We start from the raw sequence: 20,761 nt of genomic DNA, 5'->3' as shown, positions 1-20,761 counted from the left end.
AGCCCTGACAACCCTCCCTATCTCTGTAACCTCCTCCAGCCCCGACAACCCTCCCTATCTCTGTAACCTCCTCCAGCCCCGACAACCCTCCCTATCTCTGTAACTTCCTCCAGCCCTGACAACCCTCCCGATCTCTGTAACCTCCTCCAGCCCTGACAACCCTCCCTGTCTCTGTAACCTCCTCCAGCCCCGACAACCCTCCCTATCTCTGTAACCTCCTCCAGTCCCTACAACCCTCCCTAGCTCTGTAACCTCCTCCAGTCCCTACAACCCTCCGTCTCTGTAACCTCCTCCAGCCCCAACAGCCCTCCCTGTCTCTGTGACCTCCTCCAGTCCCTACAATCCTCCCTATCTCTGTAACCTCCTCCAGCCCCTACACCCCCTCCCTATCTCCGTAACCTCCTCCACAACTCTCCCTATCTCTGTAACCTCCTACAGCCCCCTACAACCCTCCCTATCTCTGTAACCTCCACACCCCTACAACCCTCCCTAATTCTGTAACCTCCCGCGATCTCTGCCTCCCCCTCCAATTCTGGCCTCTTGGGTATCCCATGATTCCCATTGCTCCACCTTTAGCGGCCCGTGTCTTCAGCTGCCTGGGGGGGGGGGGGGGGGGGGGGACGCTGGAATTCGTTCCCTGAACATCTCCGTCTCCTCCTCCCTCTCTCTCGCTCACATGCAACTCCAAGCAGTGAAACGTGACGCGTTGCATTTTGGTGGGACGATGGGAAGGCGGCAGGTGTAGGGACGGGGAGAACCAAGCTTCAAACCCCTTTGACGGGGGGGGGGGCAGCACAAGTTGAGATCGTTGTTGAAAGCAAACACCGTACAACATCCGTGGCACTTTTGCTGAGGCCAGAGATGGGAAGCAAGGAGGTGATGCTGAACTTTGAGAATACTCCGGTTCGGCTCGGCTCCGAGTCCCAGAGCTTTAGGAAAGTTACCCCGGCCTGAGACGAGGTTTATTTGAACGATGCCGGGGCTGAAAGATTTTGCTGACGTGGAGAATTTGCAGAGACCAGGACTGTTCCACCTCAGAGCAGAGATTAGGGAGGAGATTGAATTGTTTTGTTTTGTTGAAAAAATTTAATTTCGAGTGCCCAATTCTTTTCTCCCCCCCCCCCCCCTCCCAATTAAGGGGCAGTTTAGCGTGGCCAATCCACCCATTGTGGGGGGTGAGACCCACACAGACACGGGGAGAATGTGCAAACTCCACACGGACAGCGACCCGGGTCCTCGGCGCCGTGAGGCAGCAGTGCTAACCGGCCGTGCCGCCAGAATTGTTTTGACTGAGTGAATATGGGGAAATTATTTGCAGTTGGCGGGAAGGTGGATAACCAGAGGGGGACACAGATTGTGGGGGCACAGCGAGTTGTTGTGATCCAGAAGGTGCTGCCTGAAAGGGTGGTGGAGCCAGATTCAACAGGAACTTTCAAAAGGGGGGGATCGGGGAAATACTCGGAGAGAGGGAATTTGTCAGGATATGGGGAGGGGGAGGGGGGGGGGGGGGCTGTGGAGGAAGAGGGACTAAATACCCATTTTAATGGTGAAATATCTGGCCTCCAATCCGTGGGCAGAAAGTGATCAACTCTCTCACCGAGGCGCAGTCCGCAAATGGTCTCTTCCTGCATCGTCCTATAAATGTGCCGGGGCGGAGGAGGGCCTCCAGAACGTGAGAGTCCCCTTTGCCCAGAGAGTGAGGGAGAATGCGGAACTCGTTCCCCCCAGGGAGTGGTCCAGGTGAATGGTAGGAGCCCTTCCCCGTGCAGGAGTAGTCCATTTGGCCCATTGAGTCTGCACCGGCCCTCTGAACGAGCACCCCTCACCCAGGCCCCCGCCCCGCCCTATCCTGCACGTCTTTGGACACTAAGGGGCAATTTAGCACGGCCAATCCACCTAACCTGCACATCTTTGGACACTAAGGGGCAATTTAGCACGGCCAATCCACCTAACCTGCACATCTTTGGACACTAAGGGGCAATTTAGCACGGCCAATCCACCTAACCTGGGCAGCACAGTGGAGAGCACAATTGCTTCACAGCTCCAGGGGAGAAGAGAACGCACAGACAGTGTCCCGAGACCGGAATCGAACCCGGGTCCCTGGCGCCGTGAGGCAGCGGTGCTAACCGGTCCCTGGCGCTGTGAGGCAGCGGTGCTAACCGGTCCCTGGCGCCGTGAGGCAGCGGTGCTAACCACTGTGCTGCCCATATTGATACATTTAAGGGGGAAGCTGGATAGAAACATGAGGGAGAGAAGGATAGGGGTGATTCTGGCGGGGGATGAAGATGGGAGTGGGAGGAGGGACTGAAGTGGTGAAAGGGCTGAAAGGGTTAGATTCCGAGGACAGGCCGCACAGCATCCTCTGCCTCATGAGTCAGGAGTTCGGGGGGGGTGGGGAGGAGTTCGGGGGGGGTGGGGAAGGGTTCGGACCCGACTCCCAGGCCCCACAATACAGGCCGACCCTCCCGGTGCCCGTACCGAGGGAGAGATCTCGATTCCGATCACACCGATTCGTTGGCTCATAGGAACGGCCAGGGGTCGGAGAAGGCGCTATTGAAATGCAGAGGGCGGAGGTTCAAAGTGGAGGGTTGACACTGGAGGGCGTTGCCTTGCTGTACGCGCGCGCGTGCGTGTCGGGAGAATGCTAATGGTCACTTAACGATGGTTCTTCTCACCCCGGTCTAGGATGAGCCAGGCCCGGAGCTCCGCGTGGCACTGAGAGGACCGCCAGCTCGCCGCGCGCTCATGGAGTTCCCCGATCACGGCCGCGTGCTGCTGCAGAACCTGCGGGACCAGAGGCAGCAAGGCTTCCTGTGCGACTGCACGGTGCTGGTGGGAGCGGTGCAGTTCCAGGCGCACCGAGCGGTGCTGGCCTCCTTCAGCACTTACTTCCACATGTTTTACAAGGAGGAGGCGGTGGGCAAGCGGGACGTGGTGGGCCTGGACGACGAGATTGTCACGGCGCCCGCCTTCTCGCTGCTGCTGGAGTTCATGTACGAGGGCCGGCTGCGGTTCAGCGGCGCGCCCACCGAGGACGTGCTGGCCGCCGCCAGCTTCCTGCACATGAACGACATCGTTAAGGTTTGCAAGAGCCGCCTGAAGGCCCGGGCGCTGGCCGAGGCCGATAGCACCAAGAAGGACGAACTCCTCGGGGTCTCTGGCCTCTCCGCTGACTACAAGGGGGTGGTGACGGCGCAGCTCCCCCCACCCAACCCGCTCTATGTCTCCGGCCGGGCGGAGGGAGTGCCCCCGCCCATCCCCCTGCTGGACCACCCCATCGCCGACCGGGACTTGGGGCAGTGGCCCTCGGATCCCGCCGACACCACGCAGCCAGGCATGGAGACCGAGGCCTACAGCAGCAAGCTGGGCAACGTGCTGGCCAGCCCCTCCTCCTCCACCGAATCGGCCATCCGCTCGCTGGAGGGCACCGCCCCCTGGCAGGGGGAGCAGGACGTGGCGGCTGAGAGGGGCGGGCAAAGGGGCCCTGCCCCTCCCCGGCTGGCGGAGAGGGGCGAAGAGGGGGAGGACGGCGACCTGATCACGGTCAAGGTGGAGGATGACCTGTTCTCGGAGGACGAGGACCTGCCCGAGGAGGAGGTGGCTGCCGTCTGCTGCCCGCCCCTCGAGGACGTCTTCCAGGTGGCCCCGGGCTGCTGCCCGCCACTGGAGCCCCCGGCCGGCCACATCATCATCTCGGACGAGGACGAGATGCCCTCGGAGGACGACGGCTACCCGCACCACGGCCTGTACTGCGCCGGGCTGCCCTCCTCCTCGGCCGAGGGCAAGCCCTACCCGGACCTGGGGGGCGGCCCCAACGCCCTGGCCCTCTCCGCCAAGCTCTACTTCCAGGACCTGCCCCCGCCGCCCGGCTCGGAGGACGACCTGCCCACCTGTGCCGCCTGCGGCAAGACTTTCTCCTGCACCTACAGCCTGAAGCGCCACGCGCTGGTGCACACCCGCGAGCGGCCGCACAGCTGTCGCTTCTGCCTCCGCCGCTACTCCCAGTCCGGGGACCTGTACCGCCACATGCGCAAGTACCACAACGCTCACGTCTCCTCCTCCAGCACCGCCACCACCAGCATCGGCGTCACCGGTCAACAGGACTCTCCCAATGGGGGCTGGAAGTGGTTGGACAAGCCTCCTTCGGAACAGTGGAAATGAACCACCCCCACGACCCTCTCCCCCCACCCCCCCCTTGTGTACTCATGTGTCGATGGACAATTTTCAGAGCTGCATAGTTCGAAATTTGGAGAAAAAACAAACACCACGAAAACTGGAAAAAAAAAATCTTTTAATATATATATCTATATCCGGACCAGCTCTCCTGTAAAATGACCTCTAAATTAAATTCAGCCCCAAGGAACGAGTCCAGTAAAAGCTGTACATTCGAGGAAAAATCTTGTGTTTCTGATGAATTTTCTTCTGGTTTTTTTAAATCCTCTGTCTCTCTCTCTCTGGGTCAAATGGGAACAGCGTTGGGTTTTGTTAATGCATTAAAACGATCTTGGATCTACTCGCAGAGCCCTCGGTTCCCTCGCACGTGGCCGTGTTTAACAATGGGAGCTGACTATGTATACGTTCCCCGCTCTTTTGTTTTCCGCGAAGGTGGCTGCAGCCGTGACCCGATGGGGCGTTGTTTGGGGGCGGGCGTTGTTTGGGGGCGGGCGATGTATTTCTAAGGGGGACTGTGAACTGCGGACTCCACTCAAGTGGTGGAAGCAAGGTCGGGGTGTGCGACTGTACAGTCGCGGTGAGTTTATGTCCGGTGCTCCCCGCTGTCTTCACCCCGTTTGGTTTTGCCGACTCGGGATTCGAACCTGGCCCGAACTGTGGCCCCCTTTCTCACACCCAAGAGGCGTTTCACAGCGTAGGAGGCCGTCCCGTCCCATCCTGTCTGTGCTGCCCCTTTAAAAGATCGATCCAATTAGTTCCTATCCCCTCCTTGCACCAATATCCCGGCAAATTCCTCCTTTCCGAGTATTCCTTCGATCTCCCCCTTTGAAAGTCCCTCGTGAATCTACTTCCTCCGCCCTTTCTGGCTGCACCTTCTGGATCACAACTGAGTGTTTAAAAAAAACCCCACAACATTCTCCTCGAAATCCACCCTCACGCCAACTGGGAAATACTTTCTCCTTACCAACTCTTTTCACTCCTCAACGGAGCGTAGGTCACAGACAAATTCTCTCCATCTAACCCCATCTACGGCCAACCTCTCCGGTTGTTGCCGTGTCCAGCCCCCAACTCTCACCCCCGCTTCATTTTTAGTTAAATTTAAAAAGGGCCCAATTTTTTTCTTCTATGGGTAGCGAATTGTACAGATTCACCACTCTCTGGGTGAAGAAATTTCTCCTCCCCTCAGTCCTCTAAAAGGTTTACCGCTTATCTGTGCACGAATCGCAAAAAAGTTGGTTTGCAGATGCAGCGGGTAATTAGGAAGGCAAATGGAATTTTTCCTTCACGAAATGAAATGAAAATTGCTTCTTGTCATGAGTAGGCTTCAATGAAGTTACTGTGAAAAGCCCCTAGTCGCCACATTCCGGCGCCTGTTTGGGGAGGCTGGTACGGGAATTGAACCGTGCTGCTGGCCTGCCTTGGTCTACTTTAAAAGCCAGCGATTTAGCCCAGTCTAGAGGGATGGAATTTAAAAGCCAGGAAGGTTGCGTTGCAGCTGTATCGGGTGCTGGTGAGGCCGCACCTGGAGCACTGTGGACAGTTTTGGTCCCCTTGGGAAAGGATGTACTGGCACTGGAGGGGGTGCAGAGGAGATTCACTCGGTTGATTCCGTAGTTGAGAGGTTTAGCTTATGGGGAGAGATTAAGTAGACTGGGACTATACTCACTGGAATTTCGAAGAATATGGGGGGGGGGGGATCTTATAGAAACATAAAATTATGAAGGGAATGGATAGAAGCAGGGAGGTTGTTTCCACTGGCGGGTGAAAGCAGAACTACGGGCCTCCAAATAAGGGGATTTAGGATTGAGTTGAGGAGGAACTTCTTCACGCAAAGGGTTGTGAATCTGCGGAATTCCCTGCCCAGTGAAGCGGTAGAGGCTATCTCGGTGAATGTTAAGGCAACGATAGATAGGTTTTTGTACAGTAAAGGGATTAAGGGTTACGGCGAGCGGGTGGGTAAGTGGAGCTGCGTCCACACAAAGATCTCATTGAATGGCGGAGCAGGCTCGAGGGGCCAGGTGGCCGACTCCTGCTCCTAGCTCTTATGATCCCTACCATCGAGGACGTTCTTCCCGTGTCGTCCTGTCCTGTCCAACCCTCGGGCTTTGGAGGGCCCCAGGGCCTTGTTTTGCCTCCTATTAGTGATGAGTATTTGGCCGGTGTCTCCGAAGCAGCCTTCTGTTGATGGAAGGGCTGGTCCGTGTTTCACAGCCATACAGGAGAACGCACTTTACTCCAGCCAACCCCCTCCTTCGTTTCGAACGCACCTTCCCTGCCCCGCGGAGAACAACCACAACTGCTCCCCGTCTTAAAGAGGAGGACAGTCTGCTCCCCAATCAGGCACGTGACGATTTCTTTCGTCACATTTGACGAATTGGTCAAATATTAAATAAAACGGTTGAGCGGGGTGGAGCAGAGCTGTGGAAGGTGTCTCTCTTTATCCTCCCAACATCCTGCCTCCGGGGAGGGGGATATGGATATTTCCCACTCGCCCATTCCCGGAAGACAGATGTGTCTGCGGACACATCCTGGCATTGACAATGGGGGTGGGTTCAACTTGCACGGAGAACTGTCCGTCGCCATTCAGCCCATCACCTTGCTGCCGGCCCTCCCGGAGTGGCAGAGAGTTAGTGGGGGGGGGAGGTACCAGCACACAAAACATTCTATCCCCCCCCGTCCTCATGTGCCTGACGTGTAGCAGCACGGCAGCACAGTGGTTAGCACCGCTGCCTCACGGCGACAGGGACCCGGGTTCGATTCCGACCTCGGGTCACTGTGCGGAGTCTGCACATCCTCCCCGTGCGTGCGTGGGTTTCCTCCGGGTGCTCCGGTTTCCTCCCACAGTCCAAAGATGTGCAGGTTAGGTGGATTGGCCGCGCTAAATTGTCCCTTAGTGTCCAAAGATGTGCAGGTTAGGTGGATTGGCCGCGCTAAATTGCCCCTTAGTGTCCAAAGATGTGCAGGTTAGGTGGATTGGCCGCGCTAAATTGCCCCTTAGTGTCCAAAGATGTGCAGGTTAGGTGGATTGGCCGCGCTAAATTGCCCCTTAGTGTCCAAAGATGTGCAGGTTAGGTGGATTGGCCGTGCTAAATTGTCCCTTAGTGTCCAAAGATGTGCAGGTTAGGTGGATTGGCCGTGCTAAATTGTCCCTTAGTGTGCAAAGATGTGCAGGTTGGGTGGATTGGCCGTGCTAAATTGTCCCTTAGTGTCCAAAGATGTGCAGGTTAGGTGGAGTGGCCGTGCTAAATTGTCCCTTAGTGTCCAAAGATGTGCAGGTTAGGTGGATTGGCCGCGCTAAATTGTCCCTGAGTGTCCAAAGATGTGCAGGTTAGGTGGATTGGCCGTGCTAAATTACCCCTTAGTGTCCAAAGATGTGCAGGTTAGGTGGAGTGGCCGTGCTAAATTGTCCCTTAGTGTCCAAAGATGTGCAGGTTAGGTGGATTGGCCGTGCTAAATTGTCCCTTAGTGTCCAAAGATGTGCAGGTTAGGTGGATTGGCCGTGCTAAATTGCCCCTTGTGTCCAAAGATGTGCAGGTTGGGTGGATTGGCCGTGCTAAATTGCCCCTTAGTATCCAAAGATGTGCAGGTTAGGTGGATTGGCCGTGCTAAATTGCCCCTTGTGTCCAAAGATGTGCAGGTTGGGTGGATTGGCCGTGCTAAATTGCCCCTTAGTGTCCAAAGATGTGTAGGGCGGAGGGTATGGGCCGAACAACGTGATTCCATATTCATGAGTGTATTTTGTCTACGGCTAATTAATGTGCACAGTTTTGGTCTCCTTAGGCGATGAAGGCGGGTTTGGCTTGTGAAGAAAGTTTGGGGCCTGTACCTGTTGGGAGTTTAGAGAAACAGGAAGTGACCTGTTTACAACGTGTAAGATTCTGAGGCGGCGGTGGGGGGCACTTTTAGAGTAAGTGGGGGGCTCCCATTGAAGAGGAGGAAGAATTTCTTATGAGCTTATTGAATGGCGGCGCACACTCGAGGGGCCGAATGGCCTCAATCCTGCTCTGCTATTACGGTGAGGGGCATAATATATAAATGGGGGCAGAGTCACTCTCGGTGACCAGTCCCAAAGCCAAGGCAGGGGCAGCAGACACCAGAAAAGTAGATTTAAATCCACGGTACATTTCTTTTTAGTAAGAGCCGAGTTTAATTTGACCAGGTTAGCAGCGATGATGGAGATAAATCCACCGTGTGATGCTTGAAAAGAACCTGCCCTGTACAATTTGACATTTCCCCCCCTCCTCCATTTTGTCTCCTGTCGGTGCTGCCTCCTCCCATGTTCCCAACCCCCACCAGCATTTCATCGGAAAGGTGCCCAGCTATTCCACTGCATGGGGCACCGCCGCCAATCTCCAACTCGTCTCTCTCTCTCTCTTTAGTTGAACCCTTTGGCGAAGCCTGAGCCAAGTCTCAAGAGGGTTTTGGTCAAACAAGGGGGCGACGAGGGTGTGTCTGTCTGAAACACTGTCCTCGAACTCAGCAAGAAATGTGACACATTTATGAGACATTCCAAGGCCCCCGCTGCCTGTCCACAATCTTCACGCTGTCACAACTCCTCGACCCCCCTTCTGGGTCACATTTGCTCTTGTAAATCGCTATGTCGACATTTTCCACTCAGTTTTGCTATGTAAACTGTCACGGTGCACTTGCTGGCTGTGGCCACTGGGTGGCGCAGTGAGACAGGACCCTGAAAGCGTGTTGGTAAACAGGATCCGTCAGCTGACCGTGGATGGTTAACTACTTTTTTTAAACAAGCAAAAAAAAAAAAAAAAAAATCAGTCACGCAAAAATGTCCTCCCATCTCCACACCCGCTGAGAAGTTGCCGACTTTTGTCTGGGCTACAAGTTCAAGGGGCGACCCTCGCAGTCATTTTGCACAATTTCCTCTCTAACCTTCAAATGAGGCCAGGTGCTGAGTGTTGTGGCAAGCTGATTGACAGTGGCGGGCACCACCGTCCAGCTTGATATCCCACTCCCCGCTTTCACATTCGATCACCTTTGCAGATACCCTTCAACACTGGGTGATGAGGAGCGGGAACCTTTTGCCTGCAGACCTCGCTCTCGAACACACTTGGCACTCGAGGTTCAACGCCTTGAAACGGAGAGGCCCAACTTGACACCAGATGGCCTCCAGGTAGACTACCCCGCTCCCCAAACACCCGGGTCTCCTCCACACGATAAGGAAAACCAATTTCAGCAAGTCCGCCAGTTGACCTCCAATCATCTTGACCGCTTCGACCTGAAAAGGACAATCTCACGAGGTTGGTTGGTGGCAGTGACTTGACCAGCTGTGAGGCGACGGTAGGCGTCAAGCAGTCCGAAGCGAACGAGCCTGTCAAAGCTCGGAGACTAAGTAACATTCCGCAGGCCCGACACCTTCACAAAGACGGAACACCTCAAGGTGTCAACTTCATCGCTGCTCTGCTTCACATTCTATCACATTGAATAAGCAGTCAGTTGTTCAAACAGCTGAACAGAACCACCAAAGGCGGCAAAATAGAAAGTAAACCGAGCACCGCTGTCACAACATTGTTGGAAATAAGTAATATAGGACCCCCCCGCCCCTCTGCACAGAACAGGATTAGATACAGAGCGAAGCTCCCTCTACACTGTCTCCATCAAACACTCCCAGGACAGGTACAGCACAGGGTTAGATACAGAGTAAAGCTCCCTCTACACTGTCTCCATCAAACACTCCCAGGACAGGTACAGCACGGGGTTAGATACAGAGTAAAGCTCCCTCTCCACTGTCCCCATCAAACACTCCCAGGACAGGTACAGCACGGGGTTAGATACAGAGTAAAGCTCCCTCTACACTGTCCCCCATCAAACACTCCCAGGACAGGTACAGCACGGGGTTAGATACAGAGTAAAGCTCTCTCTACACTGTCCCCATCAAACACACCCAGGACTGGTACAGCACGGGGTGAAATACAGAGTAAAGCTCCCTCTACACTGTCCCCATCAAACATTCCCAGGACAGGTACAGCACGGGGTTAGGTACAGAGTAAAGCTCCCTCTACACCGTCCCCATCAAACACTCCCAGGACAGGTACAGCACGGGGTTAGATACAGAGTAAAGCTCCCTCTACACAGTCCCCATCAAACACTCCCAGCACAGGTACAGCACGGGGTGAAATACAGAGTAAAGCTCCCTCTACACTGTCCCCATCAAACACTCACAGAAAATGTACAGCACGGGTTAGATACAGAGTAAAGCTCCCTCCACACTGTCCCCATCAAATACTCCCAGGACAGGTACAACACGGGGTTAGATACAGAGTAAAGCTCCCTCTTCTCTGTCCCCATCAAACACTCCCAGGACAGGGACAGCACGGGGTTAGATACAGAGCAAAGCTCCCTCAATACTGTCCCCATCAAACACTCCCAGGACAGGTACAGCACGGGGTTAGATACAGAGTAAAGCTCCCTCAATACTGTCCCCATCAAACACTCCCAGGACAGGTACAGCACGGGGTTAAATACAGAGTAAAGCTCACCCTACACTGTCCCCATCAAACATTCCCAGGACAGGTACAGAACGGGGTTAGATACAGAGTAAAGCTCCCTCTACACCGTCCCCATCAAACACTCCCAGGACAGGTACAGCACGGGGTTAGATACAGAGTAAAGCTTCCTCTACACTGTCCCCATCAAACATTCCCAGGACAGGTGCAGCACGGGGTTAGATACAGAGGAAAGCTCCCTCTACACCGTCCCCATCAAACACTACCAGGACAGGTACAGCACGGGGTTAGATAAGAGTAAAGCTTCCTCAACATTGTCCCCATCAAACACTCCCAGGACAGGTACAGCACGGGGTTAGATACAGAGTAAAGCTCCCTCTACACTGTCCCCATCAAACACTCCCAGGACAGGTACAGCACAGGGATAGATACAGAGTAAAGCTCCCTCTACACTGTCCCCATCAAACACTCCCAGGACATGTACAGCACGGGTTAGATACAGAGTAAAGCTCCCTCGACACTGTCCCCATCAAACACTTCCTGGACAGGTACAGCACCCGATTAGGAAGAGGGTAAAGCTCCCTCTACACTGTCCCCATCAAACACTCCCAGGACAGGGACAGCACGGGGTTAGATACAGAGTAAAGCTCCCTCAATACTGTCCCCATCAAACACTCCCAGGACAGGTACAGCACGGGGTTAGATACAGAGTAAAGCACCCTCTATACTCTCCCCATCAAACATTCCCAGGACAGGTACAGCACGGGGTTAGATACAGAGTAAAGCTCCCTCTACACCGTCCCCATCAAACACTCCCAGGACATGTACAGTACGGGGTTAGATACAGAGTAAAGCTCCCTCTACACTGTCCCCATCAAACACCCCCAGGACAGGTACAGCACGGGGTTAGATACAGAGTAAAGCTCCCTCTACACCGTCCCCATCAAACACTCCCAGGACAGGTACAGCACGGGGTTAGATGCAGAGTAAAGTTCCCTCTACACTGTCCCCATCAAACACTCCCATGACATGTACAGCACGGGGTTAGGTACAGAGTAAAGCTCCCTCTACACTGTCCCCATCAAACACGCGCAGGACAGGTACAGCACGGGGTTAGATACGGAGTAAAGCTCCCTCTACTCTGTCCCCATCAAACACTCCCAGGACATGTACAGCACGGGTTAGATACAGAGTAAAGCTCCCTCTACACTGTCCCCATCAAACACTCCCAGGACAGGTACAGCACGGGGTTAGATACGGAGTAAAGCTCCCTCTACTCTGTCCCCATCAAACACTCCCAGGGCAGGTACAGCACGGGGTTAGATACAGAGTAAAGCTCCCTCTACACCGTCCCCATCAAACACTCCCAGGACAGGTACAGCACGGGGTTAGATACAGAGTAAAGCTCCCTCTACACTGCCCCCCCCCATCAAACACTCCCAGGACAGGTACAGCACGGGGTTAGATACAGAGTAAAGCTCCCACTACACAGTCCCCATCAAACACTCCCAGGACTGGTACAGCACGGGGTTAGATACAGAGTAAAGCACCCTCGACACTGTCCCCATCAAACACTCCCAGGACAGGTACAGCACACGATGAGAAAGAGGGTAAAGTTTCCTCTACCCTGTCCCCATCTAACACTCCCAGGACAGGTACAGCACGGGTTAGATACAGAGTAAAGCACCCTCTACACTGTCCCCATCAAACACTCCATGGACAGGTACAGCACGGGGTTAGATACACAGTAAAGCTCCCTCTACACTGTCCCCATTAAACACTCCCAGGACATGTACAGCACGGGGTTAGATACAGAGTAAAGCTCCCTCTACACTGTCCCCATCAAACACTCCCAGGATTGGTACAGCACGGGGTTAGATACAGAGTAAAGCTCCCTCGACACTGTCCCAATCAAACACTCCCAGGACAGGTACAGCACACGATTAGAAAGAGGGTAAAGTTTCCTCTACCCTGTCCCCATCTAACACTCCCAGGACAGGTACAGCACGGGTTAAATACAGAGTAAAGCTCCCTCTACATTGTCCCCATCAAACACTCCCAGGACAGGTACAGCACGGAGTTAGATACAGAGTAAAGCTAACTCGACACTGTCCCCATCAAACACTCCCAGGGCAGGTACAGCACGGGGTTAGATACAGAGTAAAGCTCCCTCTGCACTGTCCCCATTAAACACTCCCAGGACAGGAACAGCACGGGGTTAGATACAGAGTAAAGCTCCCTCGACACTGTCCCCATCAAACACTCCCAGCATAGGTACAGCGTGGGTTACATACAGAATAAAGCTCCCTCTACAGCGTCCCCATCAAACACTCCCAGGACAGGTGCAGCACGGTGTTAGATCGAGAGTAAAGCTCCCTCTACACTGTCCCCATCAAACACTCCCAGGACAGGTACAGCACGGGGTTAGATACAGAGTAAAGCTCCCTCAACACTGTCCTCATCAAGCACTCCCTGGACAGGTACAGCACCCGGTTAGGAAGTGGGTAAAGCTCCCTCTACACTGTCCCCATCAAACACTCCATGGACAGGTACAGCACGTGGTTAGATACAGAGTAAAGCTCCCTCTACACTGTCCTCCATCAAACACTCCCAGGACATGTACAGCACGCGTTAGATACAGAGTAAAGCTCCATGTACACTGTCACCATCAAACACTCCCAGGACAGGTACGGCACGGGGCTAGATACGGAGTAAAGCTCCCTCTACTCTGTCCCCATCAAACACTCCATGGACAGGTACAGCACGTGGTTAGATACAGAGTAAAGCTCCCTCTACACTGTCCTCCATCAAACACTCCCAGGACATGTACAGCACGGGTTAGATACAGAGTAAAGCTCCCTCTACACTGTCCCCCATTAAACACTCCCTGGACAGGTACAGCACGGGGTTAGTTACAGAGTAAAGCTCCCTCTACACTGTCCCCATCAAACACTCCCAGGACAGGTACAGCACGGGGTTAGATACAGAGTAAAGCTCCCTCTACACTGTCCCCATCAAACACTTCCAGGACAGGTACAGCACGGGGTTAGATACAGAGTAAAGCTCCCTCGACACTGTCCCCATCCAACACTCCCAGGACAGGTACAGCACGGGGTTAGATACAGAGTAAAGCTCCCTCTACACTGTCCCCATCAAACACTCCCAGGACATGTACAGCACGGGTTAGATACAGAGTAAAGCTCCCTCTACACTGTCCCCCATTAAACACTCCCTGGACAGGTACAGCACGGGGTTAGTTACAGAGTAAAGCTCCCTCTACACTGTCCCCATCAAACACTCCCAGGACAGGTACAGCACGGGGTTAGATACAGAGTAAAGCTCCCTCTACACTGTCCCCATCAAACACTCCCAAGACAGGTAAAGCACGGGGTTAGATACAGAGTAAAGCTCCCTCAACACTGTCCCCATCAAGCACTCCCTGGACAGGTACAGCACCCGGTTAGGAAGAGGGTAAAGCTCCCTCTACACTGTCGCCATCAAACACTACCAGGACATGTACAGCACGCGTTAGATACAGAGTAAAGCTCCATGTACACTGTCACCATCAAACACTCCCAGGACAGGTACGGCACGGGGCTAGATACGGAGTAAAGCTCCCTCTACTCTGTCCCCATCAAACACTCCATGGACAGGTACGGCACGGGGCTAGATACAGAGTAAAGCTCCCTCTACACTGTCCCCATCAAACACTCCCAGGACAGGTACAGCACGGGGTTAGTTACAGAGTAAAGCTCCCTCTACACTGTCCCCATCAAACACTCCCAGGACAGGTACAGCACGGGGTTAGATACAGAGTAAAGCTCCCTCTACACTGTCCCCATCAAACACTTCCAGGACAGGTACAGCACGGGGTTAGATACAGAGTAAAGCTCCCTCTACACCGTTCCCATTAAACACTCCCAGGACAGGTACAGCACGGGGTTAGATACAGAGTAAAGCTCCCTCGATACTGTACCCATCAAACACTCCCAGGACAGGTACAGCACGGGGTTAGATACGGAGTAAAGCTCCCTCTACTGTGTCCCCATCAAACACTCCCAGGACAGGTACAGCACGGGGTTAGATACAGAGTAAAGCTCCCTCTACACTGTCCCCAAAAAACACTCCCAGGACAGGGACAGCACGGGGTTAGATACAGAGTAAAGCTCCCTCAATACTGTCCCCATCAAACACTCCCAGGACAGGTACAGCACGGGGTTAGATACAGAGTAAAGCTCCCTCTAAACTGTCCCCATCAAACACTCCCAGGACAGGTACAGCACGGGGTAAGATACAGAGTAAAGCTCCCTCTAAACTATCCCCATCAAACACTCCCAGGACATGTACAGCATGGGTTAGACACAGAGTAAAGCTCCCTCAACACTGTCCCCATCAAACACTCCCAGGACAGGGACAGCACGGGGTGAGATACAGAGTAAAGCTCCCTCAATACTGCCCCCATCAAACACTCCCAGGACAGGTACAGCACGGGGTTAGATACAGAGTAAAGCTCCCTCTATACTCTCCCCATCAAACATTCCCAGGACAGGTACAGCACGGGGTTAGATACAGAGTAAAGCTCCCTTTACACCGTCCCCATCAAACAATCCCAGGACATGTACAGCACGGGGTTAGATACAGAGTAAAGCTCCCTCTACACTGTCCCCATCAAACACTCCCAGGACAGGTACAGCACGGGGTTAGATACAGAGTAAAGCTCCCTCTACACCGTCCCCATCAAACACTCCCAGCACAGGTACAGCACGGGGTTAGATACAGAGTAAAGCTCCCTCTACATTGTCCCCATCAAACACACCCAGCACAGGTACAGCACGGGGTTAGATACAGAGTAAAGCTCCCTCAACATTGTCTCCATCAAACACTCCCAGGACATGTAGAGCACGGGGTTACATACAGAGTAAAACTCCCTCTACACTGTCCCCCGTCAAACACTCCCAGGACAGGTCCAGCACGGGGTTAGATACAGAGCAAAGCTCCCTCTACACTGTCCCCATCAAACACTCCCAGGACAGGTACAGCACGGGATTAGATACGGAGTAAAGCTCCCTCTACACTGTCCACATCAAACACTCCCTGGACAGGGACAGCACGGGGTTAGATACAGAGTAAAGCTCCCTCTACACTGTCCACATCAAACACTCCCTGGACAGGGACAGCACGGGGTTAGATACAGAGTAAAGCTCCCTCTACACTGTCCACATCAAACACTCCCTGGACAGGGACAGCACGGGGTTAGATACAGAGTAAAGCTCCCTCTACTCTGTCCCCATCAAACACACCCAGCACAGGTACAGCACGGGGTTAGATACAGAGTAAAGCTCCCTCAACATTGTCCCCATCAAACGCTCCCTGGACAGGGACAGCACGGGGTTAGATACAGAGTAAAGCTCCCTCTACACTGTCCCCATCAAACACTCCCAGGACAGGTACAGCACGGGGTTAGATACAGAGTAAAGCTCCATCTGCACTGTCCCCATTAAACACTCCCAGGACAGGAACAGCACGGGGTTAGATACAGAGGAAAGCTCCCTCGACACTGTCCCCATCAAACACTCCCAGCACAGGTACAGCATGGGTTAGATACAGAGTAAAGCTCCCTCTACTCTGTCCCCATCAAACACTCCCAGGACAGGTACAGCACGGGGTTAGATACAGAGTAAAGCTCCCTCTCCACTGTCCCCATCAAACACTCCCAGGACAGGGACAGCACAGGGTTAGATACAGAGTAAAGCTCCCTCAATACTGTCCCCATCAAACACTCCCAGGACGGGTACAGCACGGGGTTAGATAGGGAGTAAAGCTCCCTCTACTCTGTCCCCATCAAACACTCCCAGGACAGGTACAGCACGGGGTTAGATACAGAGTAAAGCTCCCTCTACACTGTCCTCCATCAAACACTCCCAGGACATGTACAGCACGGGTTAGATCCAGAGTAAAGCTCCCTCTACACTGTCCCCATCAAACACTCCCAGGACAGGTACAGCACAGGGTTAGATACGGAGTACAGCTCCCTCTACTCTGTCCCCATCAAACACTCACAGAAAATGTACAGCACGGGTTAGATACAGAGTAAAGCTCCCTCCACACTGTCCCCATCAAATACTCCCAGGACAGGTACAACACGGGGTTAGATACAGAGTAAAGCTCCCTCTTCTCTGTCCCCATCAAACACTCCCAGGACAGGGACAGCACGGGGTTAGATACAGAGCAAAGCTCCCTCAATACTGTCCCCATCAAACACTCCCAGGACAGGTACAGCACGGGGTTAGATACAGAGTAAAGCTCCCTCAATACTGTCCCCATCAAACACTCCCAGGACAGGTACAGCACGGGGTTAAATACAGAGTAAAGCTCACCCTACACTGTCCCCATCAAACATTCCCAGGACAGGTACAGAACGGGGTTAGATACAGAGTAAAGCTCCCTCTACACCGTCCCCATCAAACACTCCCAGGACAGGTACAGCACGGGGTTAGATACAGAGTAAAGCTTCCTCTACACTGTCCCCATCAAACATTCCCAGGACAGGTGCAGCACGGGGTTAGATACAGAGGAAAGCTCCCTCTACACCGTCCCCATCAAACACTACCAGGACAGGTACAGCACGGGGTTAGATAAGAGTAAAGCTTCCTCAACATTGTCCCCATCAAACACTCCCAGGACAGGTACAGCACGGGGTTAGATACAGAGTAAAGCTCCCTCTACACTGTCCCCATCAAACACTCCCAGGACAGGTACAGCACAGGGATAGATACAGAGTAAAGCTCCCTCTACACTGTCCCCATCAAACACTCCCAGGACATGTACAGCACGGGTTAGATACAGAGTAAAGCTCCCTCGACACTGTCCCCATCAAACACTTCCTGGACAGGTACAGCACCCGATTAGGAAGAGGGTAAAGCTCCCTCTACACTGTCCCCATCAAACACTCCCAGGACAGGGACAGCACGGGGTTAGATACAGAGTAAAGCTCCCTCAATACTGTCCCCATCAAACACTCCCAGGACAGGTACAGCACGGGGTTAGATACAGAGTAAAGCACCCTCTATACTCTCCCCATCAAACATTCCCAGGACAGGTACAGCACGGGGTTAGATACAGAGTAAAGCTCCCTCTACACCGTCCCCATCAAACACTCCCAGGACATGTACAGTACGGGGTTAGATACAGAGTAAAGCTCCCTCTACACTGTCCCCATCAAACACCCCCAGGACAGGTACAGCACGGGGTTAGATACAGAGTAAAGCTCCCTCTACACCGTCCCCATCAAACACTCCCAGGACAGGTACAGCACGGGGTTAGATGCAGAGTAAAGCTCCCTCTACACTGTCCCCATCAAACACTCCCATGACATGTACAGCACGGGGTTAGGTACAGAGTAAAGCTCCCTCTACACTGTCCCCATCAAACACGCGCAGGACAGGTACAGCACGGGGTTAGATACAGAGTAAAGCTCCCACTACACAGTCCCCATCAAACACTCCCAGGACTGGTACAGCACGGGGTTAGATACAGAGTAAAGCACCCTCGACACTGTCCCCATCAAACACTCCCAGGACAGGTACAGCACACGATGAGAAAGAGGGTAAAGTTTCCTCTACCCTGTCCCCATCTAACACTCCCAGGACAGGTACAGCACGGGTTAGATACAGAGTAAAGCACCCTCTACACTGTCCCCATCAAACACTCCATGGACAGGTACAGCACGGGGTTAGATACACAGTAAAGCTCCCTCTACACTGTCCCCATTAAACACTCCCAGGACATGTACAGCACGGGGTTAGATACAGAGTAAAGCTCCCTCTACACTGTCCCCATCAAACACTCCCAGGATTGGTACAGCACGGGGTTAGATACAGAGTAAAGCTCCCTCGACACTGTCCCAATCAAACACTCCCAGGACAGGTACAGCACACGATTAGAAAGAGGGTAAAGTTTCCTCTACCCTGTCCCCATCTAACACTCCCAGGACAGGTACAGCACGGGTTAAATACAGAGTAAAGCTCCCTCTACATTGTCCCCATCAAACACTCCCAAGACAGGTACAGCACGGGGTTAGATACAGAGTAAAGCTCCCTCTACATTGTCCCCATCAAACACTCCCAGGACAGGTACAGCACGGAGTTAGATACAGAGTAAAGCTAACTCGACACTGTCCCCATCAAACACTCCCAGGGCAGGTACAGCACGGGGTTAGATACAGAGTAAAGCTCCCTCTGCACTGTCCCCATTAAACACTCCCAGGACAGGAACAGCACGGGGTTAGATACAGAGTAAAGCTCCCTCGACACTGTCCCCATCAAACACTCCCAGCATAGGTACAGCGTGGGTTACATACAGAATAAAGCTCCCTCTACAGCGTCCCCATCAAACACTCCCAGGACAGGTGCAGCACGGTGTTAGATCGAGAGTAAAGCTCCCTCTACACTGTCCCCATCAAACACTCCCAGGACAGGTACAGCACGGGGTTAGATACAGAGTAAAGCTCCCTCAACACTGTCCCCATTAAACACTCCCAGGACATGTACAGCACGGGGTTAGATACAGAGTAAAGCTCCCTCTACACTGTCCCCATCAAACACTCCCAGGATTGGTACAGCACGGGGTTAGATACAGAGTAAAGCTCCCTCGACACTGTCCCAATCAAACACTCCCAGGACAGGTACAGCACACGATTAGAAAGAGGGTAAAGTTTCCTCTACCCTGTCCCCATCTAACACTCCCAGGACAGGTACAGCACGGGTTAAATACAGAGTAAAGCTCCCTCTACATTGTCCCCATCAAACACTCCCAGGACAGGTACAGCACGGGGTTAGATACAGAGTAAAGCTCCCTCTACATTGTCCCCATCAAACACTCCCAGGACAGGTACAGCACGGAGTTAGATACAGAGTAAAGCTAACTCGACACTGTCCCCATCAAACACTCCCAGGGCAGGTACAGCACGGGGTTAGATACAGAGTAAAGCTCCCTCTGCACTGTCCCCATTAAACACTCCCAGGACAGGAACAGCACGGGGTTAGATACAGAGTAAAGCTCCCTCGACACTGTCCCCATCAAACACTCCCAGCATAGGTACAGCGTGGGTTACATACAGAATAAAGCTCCCTCTACAGCGTCCCCATCAAACACTCCCAGGACAGGTGCAGCACGGTGTTAGATCGAGAGTAAAGCTCCCTCTACACTGTCCCCATCAAACACTCCCAGGACAGGTACAGCACGGGGTTAGATACAGAGTAAAGCTCCCTCAACACTGTCCTCATCAAGCACTCCCTGGACAGGTACAGCACCCGGTTAGGAAGAGGGTAAAGCTCCCTCTACACTGTCCCCATCAAACACTCCAAGGACAGGTACAGCACGTGGTTAGATACAGAGTAAAGCTCCCTCTACACTGTCCTCCATCAAACACTCCCAGGACATGTACAGCACGCGTTAGATACAGAGTAAAGCTCCATGTACACTGTCACCATCAAACACTCCCAGGACAGGTACGGCACGGGGCTAGATACGGAGTAAAGCTCCCTCTACTCTGTCCCCATCAAACACTCCATGGACAGGTACAGCACGTGGTTAGATACAGAGTAAAGCTCCCTCTACACTGTCCTCCATCAAACACTCCCAGGACATGTACAGCACGGGTTAGATACAGAGTAAAGCTCCCTCTACACTGTCCCCCATTAAACACTCCCTGGACAGGTACAGCACGGGGTTAGTTACAGAGTAAAGCTCCCTCTACACTGTCCCCATCAAACACTCCCAGGACAGGTACAGCACGGGGTTAGATACAGAGTAAAGCTCCCTCTACACTGTCCCCATCAAACACTTCCAGGACAGGTACAGCACGGGGTTAGATACAGAGTAAAGCTCCCTCGACACTGTCCCCATCCAACACTCCCAGGACAGGTACAGCACGGGGTTAGATACAGAGTAAAGCTCCCTCTACACTGTCCCCATCAAACACTCCCAGGACATGTACAGCACGGGTTAGATACAGAGTAAAGCTCCCTCTACACTGTCCCCCATTAAACACTCCCTGGACAGGTACAGCACGGGGTTAGTTACAGAGTAAAGCTCCCTCTACACTGTCCCCATCAAACACT

General features: G+C 53.5%; 1 protein-coding gene across 1 annotated transcript; it reads left to right on the top strand.

The window, feature by feature from the left end:
- Positions 1–785: 785 nt before the first annotated feature.
- On the top strand, positions 786–4,397 carry LOC140407315 (zinc finger and BTB domain-containing protein 3-like). The gene is made up of 2 exons (XM_072494901.1): positions 786–876; positions 2,686–4,397. Exons 1-2 carry the CDS (start codon positions 862–864, stop codon positions 4,159–4,161), a joined length of 1,491 nt encoding a protein of 496 aa, XP_072351002.1. The 5' UTR covers positions 786–861; the 3' UTR covers positions 4,162–4,397.
- Positions 4,398–20,761: the final 16,364 nt, after the last annotated feature.

The sequence above is a fragment of the Scyliorhinus torazame genome, unplaced genomic scaffold, assembly GCF_047496885.1.
Source record: "Scyliorhinus torazame isolate Kashiwa2021f unplaced genomic scaffold, sScyTor2.1 scaffold_1449, whole genome shotgun sequence".
Classification (NCBI taxonomy): domain Eukaryota; kingdom Metazoa; phylum Chordata; class Chondrichthyes; order Carcharhiniformes; family Scyliorhinidae; genus Scyliorhinus; species Scyliorhinus torazame.
This window is presented reverse-complemented; position numbering and strand designations above follow the sequence as displayed.